Below are 17,469 nucleotides of genomic sequence, written 5' to 3'. Positions count from 1 at the left end.
CAATAAAATGAAACATTTTCAGCCCCCGCGAGCCTAACAGCCCACAGGGAAAAAGTCAAATTTTTTAAGGTAAGAAAAAATGATTGATTCAAATGCATTATCCTAAATATGAAACTGACTGTCTGAAAATAAGGAATGTTGAACAACCTGAGTCAAGGCAAATAAATGTTTGAATACATATATTTAGAACTTTATAAAAAAAGTGCCCAACCACAGCTTAGAGTGTCACAGAAAATAAGACTTACTTACCCCAGGACACTCATCTACATGTTTGTAGAAAGCCAAACCAGTACTGAAACGAAAATCAGCAGAGGTAATGGTATATATATATATAAGAGTATATCGTCGATCTGAAAAGGGAGGTAAGAGATGAATCTCTACGACCGATAACAGAGAACCTATGAAATAGACCCCGTAGAAGGAGATCATTGCATTCAAATAGGCAATACTCTCCTCACATCCCTCTGACATTCACTGCACGCTGAGAGGAAAACCGGGCTCCAACCTGCTGCGGAGCGCATATCAACGTAGAATCTAGCACAAACTTACTTCACCACCTCCATAGGAGGCAAAGTTTGTAAAACTGATTTGTGGGTGTGGTGAGGGGTGTATTTATAGGCATTTTAAGGTTTGGGAAACTTTGCCCCTCCTGGTAGGAATGTATATCCCATACGTCACTAGCTCATGGACTCTTGCTAATTACATGAAAGAAATAAAATATTACTGCATATTAGACACACTAGGTTTCTTTTTAATGTATTTGAATGCATAAATAAATAAGCTTCAAAAAGACAGCTAAACTTACTGAAATATACAAGAGATGCTAATATGATAAAACAAAGCAAGTGTCTTTATTATGTGAAATAATTGATAATAGGAGTAAATTAGAAAGTTGCCTAAAGTTTCATACTATATATGAATCAAGAAAGAAAAACAAATTGGTGCAATGATATTGTATCTGGAACAATGTTTTAATTTGTTGTTGAATTAACTCACAGTAGAATCTTATTTAATTACTGCACCACTCCTATTGAAGAATTATGGTGCGTTACAAATAAATATTATGAGTGTGTCAAGCTTACCTATCATTAGAGGCATTGAGTTCTAAAACTGCATCTTTTAGAGCTGGGCCCAGAAGTGCACGAGCTAAACATAAAATGCTGGTTGTTTTGCCTGTTCCAGGGGGCCCCTGTAAATACAAATAACCAGATATCTTTGTATAAGAAGTTAATTTACTAGTTACAAATGGCTTTTTGATACTGCAAAACCCTTGACAGTTAAGAGGTATTACAATCAACTGATTATAGTAAAATTATAGTAAAGCTTTATGATTACAATCCTTTAGAAAATCTTATTATAATGTGTTTGCAGTGATCCATTTTACTTGCTGGAGTCATGTATTCAACTGTTTGCAAAACAGCTACTTTACTTTTACTTTGTCATTTGAAACGGTTGATTTTGCCTGTTGGAACCACCACCTATACTAAAATTATGAATATGTATAAATTAACATCCCAGTAGGGGTAGAAGAGATTTTGTCTCTGAAACTGCAGGTTTCATTATAGCCAATATAAAATAGTTATTAATATATTTCTAATATAATAGCAACAAACAAACAAAAAATATATATATATATATATATATATATATATATATATATATATACACACACACACACACACTATCACAAGATGTGTAGTGCACTCGTTCACAGTAAATTCAGTACTCAGAGATATATAAAATCCAAAGATGCTTTATTTTCAAACTTTTAAAAGCATATAAAAGACCTCCATAAGAAAACACCTCACTCCACCAAACAGAAAATCAGTGTACACAGATACACCTGCATACGCGTTTCGTGCATGCGCACTTGGTCACTGCAAAGTGACAGTGTGTATACCCAAAATAGTTTATGAGAGACAAATATATACAAAATATTAACGATCATCACTTAATCTACTCATTTATGCCCTCTTTAGGACGTTATTCAATTTTTCAATTTTGTGATTCAACTATTCTATAGCAGACAAGCTAAATAGAGAAATACATTTTAAACATTAGATGGGTTTTTAGACATTCATTATTTACGCTTCATAAGTGCTTAGATCAACATAGTAACTAGCGATATATTACAATACCCTGATTATATTCCCTTTTGACTGAAATTTAATGTATTGTAAATCACAAAGAAAAAAATACATATTGATATTTTATTTCATGTTACTATATCTTTAGTAGAAAATTAACTAAAATGTGTTTGAATGTTACAGCTAGATAGTATTCAGTTAGTACTAATGTTCGTATGAAGAAGATGAGGAAAGTTAGTCTTTCATGTAAACAAATCAAGGTCTCTTCTCATGTTTAGACCAAGTGGGCTACTGGTCTTTAGAGTAAAGATCCAGTATACCTCACTTTTATTTAGTTTGTTCTCCATGTCTCCTCCCCTCCTCCACACAGGTACATGATCAATACCCTGTATAGCAAGTTTAGACACATCAGCATTGTGCAATTCTTTGAAGTGTCTGGCTACTGGTGTATCTGAATCTATATCTTCTATAGATCTCAGATGTTGTAAGAACCTATCCTTTAGAGAACGTTTTGTTTTCCCTGTATATTGTTTTGAACAAATCTGACCAAAATCTGACACGTAAGTAAATAAACTTGTGTGGTAGAACAATTTATATAGAAATTAAAGGGACAGTCTAGTCCAAAATAAACTTTCATGATTCAGATAGTGCATGTAATTTTAAACAATTTTCCAATTTACTTTTATCACCAATTTTGCTTTGTTCTCTTGGTATTCTTAGTTGAAAGCTTAACCTAGGAGGTTCATATGCTAATTTCTTATACCTTGAAGGCCGCCTCTTAAGAATGCATTTTAACAGGTTTTTCACTAGAGGGTGTTAGTTCATGAATTTCATATAGATAACACTGTGCTCATGCACGTGAAGTTACCTGGGAGCTATCACTGATTGGCTAAATTACAAGTCTGTCAAAAGAACTGAAAAAAGGGGCAGTTTGCAAAGGCTCAGATACAAGATAATCACAGAGGTAAAAAATATATAAATATAACTGTGTTGGTTATGCAAAACTGGGGAATGGGTAAAAAAAAGGGGATTATCTATCTTTTAAAACAATAACAATTCTGGTGTAGACTGTCCCTTTAATGTCATGTTCTTGTCCTGTACTATTGGACTTAATTTTGTCCCTTCTGTGACATGAGAACAAGTTTTGCAGATTGGTCGTCTGCATTTGTAAAATCCTACCCTTTTTTAAGCCAAGTGGTTTTAGTTTTAACAGTCAGATCAGATGGGGATAGGAAATTGGCCAGTGTTTTACCCCTTCTAGTGATAAAGTCACATCCCTTACCTTATCTACTATCTCTTTAATGATAGGATCAGTGTTTAATATGGGAAATGACTTTTTTTTTTTTTGGTTTTATGTATTTTATTGTCTGATGTTTCAATTTGACTTATTTTGAACAAGAGCGCTGTACTCTTGGCAAATATTACAGATGTTTGACAATGTGCGCACAGTAGACATTTAATACATCCTATGGGGTACTGCATTGCATTTAAAGTTCTTAAAATAAAGATTTATTTTTCAACATATGACTTTGGTTTATTTTATACATTACTTTTTTCTTGAAGAAAAATAAAATTGTACAACTGCATAAATATAAAATTCTTCCACCATGATAATGGATAAAACATTTGCAAAGACACAGCACCAAAGTGTGATGCTTTCAGAAAAAAAAAAATATATATATATATATTATATTATATATAACTCAAAAAAAAAAAAGTGACAGTCGGACCCAGGTCTCACACACCTTCAAAACATACTTACGGATTAAGGGGAAACAAGTTTGTATAAAAAGCATTAAATACAATCACAGCACAACCCATCACCTTTTGCAGTTAAGTGAAGCTAAAAAGAGGGGGGGGGGGGAATAAAATAAAAAAAAGGAAAAATGCCCCCTTTATCCAAATAAAATCAATGCCACATTTAAAAAGGGCTCTGTGGAGTGCTATTAAATATCCTCATCAGTGGGTCAATTTTTTTGTGTTTTTATACATTTTTTTAAAGTAGCAACAAAAATACCATGCCAGTTTTATTCCCATTATAGAGTATTTACACCTTGGACTGCAAACTTGCTCACAAAGTAGAAACATGGCTTGGAGAAAATTGCAGAGTATGCACATATGCTACTGTACAAGTACACTAAAAAAATAAAAATGACAGAAAAAGTAGCAATATTTTGGGGCCAGAAACACTGCTTACTACATTTCTGATTATGGAATCATTAATTTACAGCAGAATGGGCATGTCCCAAGGTTCAAGTCATTTACAGTAGAATAAATATAATTCTATTGCTACACCTTGATTTTACATTCTAACCTAGTAAATGCAGAAATCTAGCGTGAAGCATATATATTTAGTGTAGGTCCCATACATGACAGTTTGTTCAAGACTAGAAGTTTGTTTTATATAGTTTATGATTTTGGAAAGGTTGTGCTTGTGATCAGCTACTCTTTATTTCAAACTTTACATCAAACCGTCCCTGAAAGCGGTCTTTCTCACTATAACCGATATTTTCACCATATGCCTTGCATTCAATACGAACTTCTGTGTCCATGATTATATTGACAAATTGCACAGCCACCAGTGGCTGCAGGTATGATTCGTGTAGCTTTATTCCATAGTAAGGGTAGTAGTTCAGGGGGAAACCTGCAAATCCACCCAGTCCATAATATCGCACCTCCTGAATTTTAGGTACGTCGTCTTCTTTCTTGCCTCGACAGACTATAGGAATGACATTTTTGTTATAATTTATTAAATCTTCTGGTAAGCTTTCATTGGTAGGAGGCTTTGGATAATATCCCAAAATTCTGTTCAGCTTAATAATGACACAGGGTTTTCCCTCTTTAAAGCCATAATCAGGGTCATTTAAGCCAGAGCAGTTTTGCAGCCATTCACGATAGAACCTGCATGATTTCTTCATGCCATAGTTTTTGTTTATAGGACCTCTTTCTATGTAGCCTGTAGGTTCAGCACCGCAATCTTCAAATTCTTTAGGATTTATCTGCTTCTCACGGTCATAAGATTTCAAAAATGCATCAATACTAGCCACATAATCTTCATAGGTTTTAGGATCGGAAAGTTTAAAAGGTAATTTCTGTCTTCACTGCCCTTGGAACCTGGGACAAACCTGGTGGTGCTACTCGGTCTTGATACATTGGTTCAAATTCACTTATGGTTAAGAGAAGCACTTGAATGGTCCCAATAAATATACCAGCTACACATCCATAGAACACCAGATAGAATAAAAGGATCTTGAACCAGCTGCCACCTGTTCTTCCCAAAAATTCCTTCTTTTCGGGGTTCCACATAAATTTCTTCCAACCTCCATCGTTTTCCTTATCCTTTCCTCTAGCCATTTTTTTTCTTCTTCTTTTTGTGTCTTGTAAACGCTATTCAAACCAGACAACCTTTTTATATACACGCACCGATCTCCTTCAGTCTATTTCGAATTTCTTCCGGCCGGATGAAGTTATTTCTCTGGTTCCCTTAGGCAGAAATAATCATTCTTTATGTTAGATCTTGCTTGCAATGCAGTTTTAAGGCTTAGATAGCACGATCGGGGGTGGCTACGTTTTTTTTGGCAATAAAATGGGTGGTGTAGACGGCAGCAGCAGTTGTTGTGTAGGTGGTAGTGATGTTTTTTTGACAAGTGGCCCCCGGTGCTTGTTAAAGGAGAATTTTGGACCCGGCGAGGTCGGGAAATGACTCTCTAATAATATTGCAGATTTTGTGATATTCATCACTGTAAGTGGTGATAAACTTGCATACACACATGCAGTGTGTATGTGTGTGTATATATATATATATATATATATATATATATATATATATATATATACACACATACACACACATAGATAGGTGTGTGTATGTGTATATATATATATATATATATATATATATATATATATATATATATATATATATATATATATATACACACACACACACACACACACACACATATACATATATATATATATATATATATATATATACACACACATATACACACACATACATACAGACTCAATTTTAAATGAGTCACTTGAAATTATTTTATTAGTGGATATTAAGGGAAACATTTGTTTTACCATTGATATAAATGATGCTATCATACTGAAGCTTACAATAAATAGGTAGGTGTGTGTGTGTGTGTGTGTGAGTATTTTCAGAAATGTTTGAATGTACATACTTACAGCAATGATGATGTTTGGTACATTTCCTTCCCTTGCGAAAACCTAAAATAAATTAGATTTTAATCTGTAACATTGGAGTCTTTATAGGTTGTACATGTAGTTTTAGCAGCCGATACTTTGTTAATATAGAATGAAAACACAGTATAGCAGTATCTATGCATATCTATTTAACCCTTTGAGTGCTAATGACGGCTCTGATCCGTCACAGAGTTTCTCACTCTGGTGCTAATGACGGCTCAGAGCCGTCATGAGCACTCTCCCACCTTGAGGGAGATCTGGAGGCTCCCACCTGCTCCTACCCCTGGCGATCGGGCCTGCATTGTGACAGGCATCGCCGGGGCTTCACGTGATGCGCGGTGATGTCACTGCGCAACTTTATTTATACTTAATGTTAAAGGGACAGTCAAGTCCAAAAAATCTTTCATGATTTAAATAGGGCATGCAATTTTAAACAACTTCCCAATTTACTTTTATCACCAATTTTGCTTTGTTCTCTTGGTATTCTTAGTTGAAAGCTAAACCTAGGAGGTTCATATGCTAATTTCTTAGACCTTGAAGACTGCCTCTAATCTGAATACATTTTGACCACTAGACGGCATTAGTTCACATGTTTCATATAGATAACATTGAGCTCATGCACGTAAAGTGACCTAGGACTGAGCACTGATTGGCTAAACTGCATGTCTGTCAAAAGAACTGAAACAAGGGGGCAGTCAGCAGAGGCTTAGATACAAGATAATTACAGAGGTAAAACGTGTATTATTATAACTGTGTTGGATATGCAAAACTGGGGAATGGGTAATAAAAGGATTATCTTTCTTTTTAAACAACAAAAATTCTGGTGTTGACTGTCCCTTTAAGTATAGGAGCAGATGGCATGCATATAAGCAGCTACAGACCCATAAGACCCACTGTTGGAAAGGTAATCGCCTAACCTTTCCAACAGTGTAAGTCTTGGGGGTTTGAAAAAAAAAAAAAAAGTTTAAATTTAAAAAAAAAAAAAAACCAACCCCTTTAAAAAAAATCTTAGCAACCAGATGGGAAAGTGCTGTCAAAGGGTTAATGAATAAACATGATAAAATACTAAAACACAAGATTCAGATTTTCTTACAACTGAAGTAACATTGATCAATATAATAAGCTATAAATTAAAAAGCAAGAGATAATAAAGTATTTATGAGAATAATGAAAATGTTATAAATAAATGGAATACTTGCCTTAAATACATAAATACTAACTTGCATTACAATATTGATTCAGATTTGAGGAAGTGAGGAACATGAACTTCAAAATGTATAGGCTGTGTATATCAGAGCACTTTTTGTTAAAAATGGTGCCCTGTTACAGCTTTATCTTAACATAAAATGCAGGTTTGTACACAACTGGTCTGTGGGCTAGATTGTTCACTGAGGAGGAAATCTCACAACTCTACTGGAGGACACTATAAGAAAAATCATAGTTAAAAAGGGACAGTCTAGTCAAAATTAAACTTTCATGATTCAGATAGAGCATGCAATTTTAAGAAACTTTCTAATTTACTCATATTATAAAATTTCTCTTCTTTGTAAAAAGCTGGAATGCAAGCTTAGGAGCAGGCCCATTTTTGGTTCAGAACCTGGGTAGTGCTTGCTGATCGGTCTAAATGTAATCATCTAATCAGCAAGTGCTACCCAGGTTCTGAACCAAAAATGGACTAACACCTAAGCTTACATTCCAGCTTTTTCAAATAAAGATACCAAGAGAACGAAGAAAAAATGATAATAGGAGTAAATTAGAAAGTTGCATAAAATTGCATGCTCTAGCTGAATAATAAAAGAAAATGTGGGTTTAATAACCCTTTAAAGCTTAATTTGAGATAGCAAGTTTTTATCATATCACAGTAAATGCACCAATTTAAAGGGCCATGACACCCAAATGTTGAAACACTTGAAAGTGCTGCAGCATAGCTGTAAAAAGCTGACTAGAAAATATCACCTGAAGATCTCTATGTAAAAAAGGATGATATTTTACCTCAAAATGTCCTAAGTATTCAAACCCCATTGCAAAGGACTTTAAGCAGCAAATCAGTAGGTCTGTTCCGAGACAGGCAAGGGAGTGAGCCTTGTGCACACATGTTATTTCCCTATTCAGTTTAATGAAGTTTACTATGAAATCTCGAGAGATCACAGTAAAAAAAAATAGTTCATGACCTCAGCACTGCTGATAATGATTGGCTGCAGTTCGCAGTTCATTTTTTCTTTTTTACCTGCAGCTGAAATAAAACTTTTTACACAGGACTTACTCTGGTGAGCTGAAGAAATTGTGAGGTAAAAGATCTTCCTTTTTTACAGAGATGCTCAGGTGATATTTTTCTGTCGGCTTTTTAGTTATGCTTCATCAGTTTCAAGTGATTTAGCATGAGTATTATGTCCCTTTAACTGAGAAATTGTGGCCTGCAAATATTATCCAGTAAAACTATTCTTCTAGCAAATGTATTACTCACCTCTAGTCGGCTAACCGTTTCTTCATTGCCAACTATTTCATTTAACTTTAACGGTCGGTATTTTTCTACCCTGTAAAACATATATACATAATACAATCAGTAATATATATATGGTGAAGATATTCTCTGTTTCACATTTGGATGCCTTCACACTGAGACTTGCATCTCCTATAAATCTAGGTTAAAGGGCCATTGTTGTAGGGGTGAAAAAACAAACAAACCATGATATGCTCTTATTGTAAGTAGTTTTATTACTATTGATCCTGCATAGCCGCACATGGGTTAAACACATAAAGTACCTCTCAGGAGCCACAGAGAACTGTGCAGAATTGTGCTATGCAAGCCATCACATGCCTGTTAGCGGGGTGCTTCAATTACATAAGATACACACTGAGATCAGCATGTATCTCATGCTGTTGCTAGATACCTGCATGTGAGGCTACCCAGCAACAGTGCAGTATCAGTGAAGAACAACTGTTACTTTGTATAGAATCACTGTGATTGGCTAACACAGTGATTCTATACAAAGTAACAGTAACTGTATACAGGTGGCCCTCGGTTTACGACGGTTCAATTTGCGCCGTTTCAGAATAACGCCCTTTTTTTTGCTATTGAAAAGCATTGACTGCTTTTGAAAGCATTAGCACATGCATACATTAAAATAGCCAGTAGGTGGAGCTATCCGCTTGTGATGCAGCAAACACATGCAAAGAAAAGCAAGCCAGACATGATCAATGGATCAGCTTTCAAAGGAACAATATCTAGCAGCCATTTCCCTTAGCTGCAGACTCAATGCAGAGAACTGTTTGCAGAAAAAGGCAAGTAAAAAACGTTTTTGTTCATTAAACTTAGTTTGATGATGATGATACAGTCTGTTGTGTGATTAAACACAGGCAGGCTGAAATTATTCAGTGTATAACCAGACCTGAGCAATGGAGCCGTTTTTAAAGGAACAAGATCTAGCAGCCACTTCCCTTAGCTGCAGAAAAATGCAAGTAAAAAAACGTTTTTCTTCATTAAACTTAGTTTGATGATGATACAGTCTGTTGTGTGATTATTTTGTTTTTGTACATTAAACTTAGATTGATGAGGATACAGTCTGTGTTTGTGTGATAATTTTATTAGGTGCGGTTTAGCTAGGGTTGCCACCTCAGCCATGTTTTCCTGGACACTTATGAGTTACACATGCTGCAGGGAGGAACATGTATTGTGTTTCTGGACAGCACTATTCATACTCCTCCCTGCACACCCTGCAGCATGTGTAACTTATAAGTGTTCTGTATTTTAAGGGACAGGTGGCAACCCTAGGTTTAGCAAATGTTTTTGTTTATTAAACTTAGTTTGATGATGACACAATCTATATTATTAGGTTAATAATGCTGTTTCGCATTTAAAGTCTTCATTTCAAAGCTTTAAAAATAATGTATTAGGTGTTACTTACGACAATTTTGAGAGGGGTCTGGAACCTAACTCCCTCACTTCCCATTGACTTACATTATAAACTGGGTTTCAATTTACAACGGTTTCGATTTACAACCATTCCTTCTGGAACCTAACCCCGGCGTAAACTGAGGGCTACCTGTACTTAAAATGGAGCCTAGGTACTGTCATGCTGCAATGCATGCTGGTATCAGGCTCAGTGGGCTATCACTGGATGCTTCAAGAGTGAGGCAATCCAGTGATGCCCAATAAAGTGCCCCCATAGTCATGTGATCAACCCCTCCTCTCAGCACCTACGCCATATAAATGGTTTCAAATTACTCTAATAAAGTGTATTTTTTTTTTTATAATTGTAAGTGGTTTCTTCAAATATATAAAAAATGATAGTGGTATAATTTCATATTGCTTTAAATAATAAGTTGTTAGACCACCATTTGCCTTTAAAGGGACATTAAACCCAACAATTTTTTTCATGATTCAGATAGAAATTACAATTTTAAACAACATGCCAATTTACTTCTATTATCTCATTTACTTTATACTTTAAATATCAATTGTTGAAGAAATAGCAATGCACATGGGTGAGCCAATCACATGAGACATCTATGTGCAGCCACCAATCAGCAGCTACTGAGTCGATCTAGATATGCTTTTCAGCAAAGGATATCAAGAGAATAAAGCAAATGAGATAATATAAGTAAATTAGAAAGTTTTTTAAAATTGCATGTTCTTTCTAAATAATGAAAGAAAAATGTTTGGGTTTCATGTCCCTTTAATACAGTTTTTGAATAGTCTCCCGTGGAATGTTGTACCATTTGTCTATAACAACATCTGCCAATTGCTTTAGATATAGAGAGAATATGGTTTTTACTCTGCTCTCCAAAACTGCCTATATTTGTTCGATTGTATTCAAGTCAGATGTTAAGGATTATCTAGCTGCTTCTCAAACCAAGACTTAACTCTTCTGGTTGTGTGTATAAGTGTATCATCATCTTGAAAAATGGCATTGTTGTTGGGAAACATTTGGACCATATGATGTCCCTTGTAGTTGCTGGCAGTAACTCAACCTTTTAGGGTAATGATGTGGCCAGCCCACATTATCACAGATTCACCCCATGTTTTGTCAGTTGGAACCAGACAGTCTGAGTTTATGCTGAGTTAAGCTGCTGTTGGAAATAATGTAATTAATGACTCATCTGACCATATCACCTATTTCCATTTTCAGCTGTCCAGGTTTTATGACCATGACACCAACTTTTTCTTATTTCACAATTTGTCCTTTTGGAAGTTTGATGTCACCCAATTTCACCAACCTCTTGTTCTAACCACCACTCAACGCAACTTGTACTACACTGGCATACAGAATATAGACAAACAAAAGAAAAACAAAAAAAATTGCAACATTTCTTTTTTTTTTTTCTCTCCACTGTAGCCTACAAGAATAATATTAAAAGGATACTAAACACAATTTATTTCTTTCATGATTCAAATAGAGCATGCAATTTAAGCAACTTTCTAATTTACTCCTATTATCAATTTTTCTTGTTCTCTTGCTATCTTTTTAAAAAAAAAAAATCTAAGCTGAGTAGCTGGCCCATTTTGGTTCAGTACCCTTGATAGCGCTTGCTGATTGGTGGGTACATTTAGCCACCAGATAGAGTAGGTTAAAATGAACACTTTATTAAACATTTATGCAAGGACAGACAATTCACTTAAATTGGATCACACTTAAGAATCAAGTTATCACCATATGTTTCTATATTCTGGTCATTATGAATGATCCAACTAAAAAATAAAACCAAAGTTAAAAATAAGGGCAATGTGCTCTAGTAGATACTAGTGCTGTGTGTGATAGAATGAATCAAGGTTGTGTAGTATGGGATATAGTAAAGTTAGTGCCAAACGCAAACACACAGGCTATGCGCTGAAAGGCGTCCTACCTGCGTACTGCTGGGATTAAACCCAGTCAGCCGATTTCTAACTTGATCCCTTATAGGTAAACTAACACAACATTCATACAGTATCAGTGTGTCTTTTAAGAATCACACCATTATGCTCATGTGCGATGAGAAAGTCTATTGTGTAATAGTAGCGGTATAGCGCTAATCATCATCATAAAGGTCTGCAGTATGTACATCAAAACATACGTACATTACAAAAAATTATAAGGGCTTCCCTTTGCAAAATAATAAATGCTCCCTTAGTCTAGAGAAGATTTAGTTAAGTTCTAAGTGCATATCGTCACTAAACGAACTAATTCTCTATATTATTGGCACAATTTGCAAATTAAATGTACAGCTATTAACCTTATGCGCTATAACGCTAAGAGACAAATCCACTGTTTAAAACAGCGGGTATTACAACAAACAGGCATAAGTTTCGGTAGCTGCTCTCACACAACACTAGAGCACGCCCACCGACGCGTTTCGTCACTATGCCTTGACGAAGTCACGTACAGTGACGAAACGCGTCGGTGGGCGTGCTCTGGTGTTGTGTGAGAGCAGCTACCGAAACTTATGCCTGTTTGTTGTAATACCCGCTGTTTTAAACAGTGGATTTGTCTCTTAGCGTTATAGCGCATAAGGTTAATAGCTGTACATTTAATTTGCAAATTGTGCCAATAATATAGAGAATTAGTTCGTTTAGGGACGATATGCACTTAGAACTTAACTGAATCTTCTCTAGACTAAGGGAGCATTTATTATTTTGCAAAGGGAAGCCCTTATAATTATCATACTGCAGACCTTTATGATAATTAGCGATATACCGCTACTATTACACAATAGACTTTCTCATCGCACATGAACATAAGAGTGTGATTCTTAAAAGACACACTGATACTGTATGAATGTTGTGTTAGTTTACCTATAGGGATCAAGTTAGAAATCGGCTGACTGGGTTTAATCCCAGCAGTACGCAGGTAGGAGGACGCCTTTGAGCGCATAGCCTGTGTGTTTGCGTTTGGCACTAACTTTACTATATCCCATACTACACAACCTTGATTCATTCTATCACACACTGCACTAGTATCTACTAGAGCACATTGCCCTTATTTTTAACTTTGGTTTTATTTTTTAGTTGGATCATTCATAATGACCAGAATATAGAAACATATGGTGATAACTTGTTTCTTAAGTGTGATCCAATTTAAGTGAATTGTCTGTCCTTGCATAAATGTTTAATAAAGTGTTCATTTTAACCTACTCTATCTAATTACAATAGTGCCTATTTCAGCACTTGGCTTCAAATTTCACAAACCCTTTGAATTTTCCCTAACCTATCATACATTTAGCCACCAGTCAGCAAGTGCAACCCGAACCAAAAAATGGTCCGGCTCCTTAGCTTAGATTCCTGCTTTTTCAAATAAAGAAATAATGAAACCGAACAAAGAAAAAGCGATAATATAGGAGTAAATTAGAATGTTGCTTAAAATTGCATGCTCTATCTGAATCATGAAAGAAAAAATGTGGGTTTAGTATCCCTTTAACTCTTACAATAAAAATTACATTATTGTGTCCAACATATATATATACAGGTAGCCCTCAGTTTACACCGGGGTTAGGTTCCAGAAGGAATGGTTGTAAATTGAAACCCAGTTTATAATGTAAGTCAATGGGAAATGAGGGAGATAGGTTCCAGGCCCCTCTCAAAATTGTCATAAGTAACACCTAATACATTATTTTAAAAGTTTTGAAATAAAGACTTTAAATGCTAGACAGCATTATAAACCTAATAAAATAATCACACAACACAGACGTCACATGCATTTTTCTGCAAACAGTTCTTTCTATGCATTCCAATCTGGACTGAGTTATAGACAGGAAGATCTTTTTCTTTTGAAATCTGCTTGATAGCTCAGGTCTGGTTAAACTGATTAATTTCAGCTTGCTTGGCTTTGCTGCAACACAAGTGGACATGTCCACCTACTGGCTATTTTAGTAAATGCACTGCTTCTCAATGCTTTTCAATAGCAGTCACATGACTGGAAAAAAAGGTTGTTATTCTGAAACTGTGTAAATTGAACCGTTGTAAAACGAGGGCCACCTGTATATATATATATATATATATATATATATATATATATATATATATATATATATTAAGTTTAATATCCCTTTAAGAAATATTGCTTATTTCCCAGGTGCTCACATTATTTTATCAAACCATGTGTTCTTGTAATAAAACAGAAAGAATTAGACAAACTCAAATTTTAAATTCCCTATATTGACATAGTTACTGTTTGAAGGGAAATGTATATATCTGTATATGAAATAATCTTCTGTACTTTTTGACTGACACCTGAAGAATTGTTTGAACTACACACTCATTTGCAAAATGTTTTTATTAAAATATATTTCTGCTACAATGATACACAACTTAGCCTAACATGAGAATAGACAAATGCGGCCAAATTTTGATTGTTAAAATATTTTTGGCCAAATTAGTCATGTTTGCCAGACAAATATGTGTTCGGTTCCCAGACTTTATTTTAATAGGCTGTTATGATCCTGAGCTTCTATAAGTGGCATTTCTCACTTTGCACCTCAAAGCTAAATGGTGAGGGATCTATTCATATCTAGTACAATCATAAGGCAAACACAGTTGTTAGTGTGTGCACAATTTGAATTGTTAGTGCATACAGACAACAGTAAGTTTTCTACAGAGTTTTACACTCATGTTAACACCCTAGTTGCTAAATATAAAATTTAAAAAAATAACATAACACTGGAGTCCAGCATTAAATGGATATTAAACCCAAATTTTAAGCAACTTGCCCATTTTTTGTTCAGCACCCTGGGTAGCACTTGCAGATTGGTGGCTACATTTAGCCACCAATCAGCAAGTGCTACCCAGGTGTTGAACTAAAAATGGGTCGGCTCCTAAACTTACATTGCTTTTCAAATAAAGACACCAAGAGAACAAAGACAATTTGATAATAGGAGTAAATTAGAAAGTTGCATGAGTGTGCCATAGACTCAAATTTGAGAACCACTGCTCTAGATTCCACCTTTTGCTGTGTGTGTCATAAGCACTCAGAACAATCGAAGGGAAAATGTGCAAGTGCAATTGGTCCTATTTGTGGGTTGTGTGCACACCAGGTGAAATTAGTAGAGCAATAAGAAAATGTCTAAAGTTATAATACGTGTATAACGCTATTTATAAGTAATGAAAAAGTTAGTAGTAATTTAAACCGTAAGCGCCATGGTTGAACGGCCCCTAAAATTTATCAAACAATGATCTGACACGTCAATTCATATTTATGTTTAACCCTTTGCCGCAAGGAAGTATGTGACGCACTAACCAGTGTGAAGCACAGCGCTCCCTAGCAGCCAAGGGGTTGAATGCAACAACATTCAGTTGTACCAGTGTAATCACAAGACTACGCATTATTTACTAAAGAGCATTTAATGGCAGATGGTGCATGTCACTAGTGCTGCGCTATATCACTGCGCTCTCACCAGGGCAGCTCAAAAGTCCCGGCAGACCCTTTCGTCGCTGGTGCAGGTGGATCCTTTTTCCCTGTTTCAGAGCTAGAAGCTTCTTTCATTTCTACATCCATGATTTGCTTCCCGCCAGCAGCACCAAGACCAGACCGCAAGAAGCGCGCCTAGCGTCAGCGAGACGTGCTCATGTTCCGCCCCTACAGCTAGTGCTGTCAGACGGGGAGGGGATAAAGTCACATCAGTTTTGTGTGACAGTTTAGTAGCTGGTGCTTTTTGTTACCGATACCTATCTTGTCTTAGATACTCTTAGCTGGTGGGCATACAACTAGCTGAAAAACACATTAAATGGTAGAATATGCCGTTTATTAAAATCCTCAAATAAAAACATATTGGTAAATGCGTGGTTGGTGCAGTACTTCGTTATTCCCCTAGATGGCTGTCCATGCGTGTTCTTTAGTTTTATGAACAAGGGCTGGAGCCTGGATCCCTCCTCGAAAGTGCTTATAACTTTATTTGATGACAAAGATTGGTTGAATGTTAAAGTTAAACTGCCAGATCTTTACAAAACACAAATCTATTTTAAATGTTCTTGTGGGAAAACTAGTTTTTCATTTATTAGAGAGGGAAAGTTAAAGGGACATTAAACCCAAAGATTTTCTTTCATGATTCAGATAGAAAATACAATTTTAAACAACATTCCAATTTACTTCTATTATCTAATTTGCTTCATTCTTTAGATATCTTTTGTTAAAGAAATAGCAATGCACATGGGTGAGCCAATCACATGAGGCATCTATGTGCAGCCACCAATCAGAAGCTACTGAGCCTATCTAGATATGCTTTTCAGGAAAAAATATCAAGAGAATGAAGCAAATTAGATAATAGAAGTAAATTAGAAAGTTGTTTAAAATAGTATTCTCCATCTGAATCTTGAAAGAAAATTTTGGGGTTTAATGTCCCTTTAAAGATTTAGAGAAAGCTACAGAAAAAACCCAAATATTAGCTGTAGAGAATTATGGAGCACAATTATGGTTTACAGTTTAGGTTATATTTTGCTTGCTCTTCTATCCAAATCTTCTATTCCTTGGTTTGAATAAGCAAAACCACACACTATGAGCTAGATTACAAGCAAATGCACCTGTTTATGGGTGCACGATAAATAACCAGCCATTACAAGAGGCTGGTTATTGCTACCGCAAGCTCGCTTAGCACCCCAAATATTAACCAGAGGTCAGAACTCTAGTTCATTTTCAAAATATCCCCCGATTGCCCCTTAAAATAAAAAGCATATTGTTCTTTTTTTTAATTAAAATAAATGTAGCTTTTTTTTTTAAAGAAAAACGGCACAAAGCAGTTTTTAGGGGTTAAGGGTGGCGGTGTTAGAAAAACACAGCAATGAAAAGTGCCTTTACATTGCAGTCTAGGGGGAACTGTGTGTTCCCTGTAAATATATATGTATATGCTTATAAACATACAGTATATATATTTATGTGTATATACACATACAAACACATATGTATAAATTCATCCACAAGGGACAATGTATACGTGCAAAACGTAATTGTTCCAATCAAATAAACTACACAGAACAGGTGAATATTATGACACAACGTTTAACCCCTTAATGACCACCGCACTTTTCCATTTTCTGTCCGTTTGGGACCAAGGCTATTTTTACATTTTTGCGGTGTTTGTGTTTAGCTGTAATTTTCCTCTTACTCATTTACTGTAGCCACACATATTATATACCGTGTTTCTCGCCATTAAATGGACTTTCTAAAGATACCATTATTTTCATAATATCTTATAATTTACTATA

The 17,469-nt window shown here is 35.3% G+C and overlaps 1 protein-coding gene and 1 pseudogene across 1 annotated transcript in view; both read right to left on the bottom strand.

The window, feature by feature from the left end:
- RFC2 (replication factor C subunit 2) overlaps positions 1-15,817 on the bottom strand; it is a 58,471-nt gene extending 42,654 nt beyond the window's left edge. Inside the window, exons 1-4 of the mRNA XM_053707492.1 lie at positions 15,666-15,817; positions 8,767-8,836; positions 6,285-6,326; positions 1,083-1,189 (exon numbers count right to left, since the gene is read on the bottom strand). Of these exons, the coding sequence (XP_053563467.1) occupies positions 1,083-1,189; positions 6,285-6,326; positions 8,767-8,836; positions 15,666-15,766 (320 nt within the window). The 5' untranslated portion in view covers positions 15,767-15,817. The remainder of the gene's footprint in view (positions 1-1,082; positions 1,190-6,284; positions 6,327-8,766; positions 8,837-15,665) is intronic.
- LOC128653920 (sodium/potassium-transporting ATPase subunit beta-1-like) lies at positions 4,409-5,701 on the bottom strand (annotated as a pseudogene).
- Positions 15,818-17,469: the final 1,652 nt, after the last annotated feature.

Source organism: Bombina bombina, chromosome 3, assembly GCF_027579735.1.
Source record: "Bombina bombina isolate aBomBom1 chromosome 3, aBomBom1.pri, whole genome shotgun sequence".
NCBI classification, from domain to species: Eukaryota; Metazoa; Chordata; class Amphibia; order Anura; family Bombinatoridae; genus Bombina; species Bombina bombina.
The sequence above is the reverse complement of the archived record's forward strand: the minus strand, read 5'-3'. Positions and strand labels throughout refer to the sequence as shown.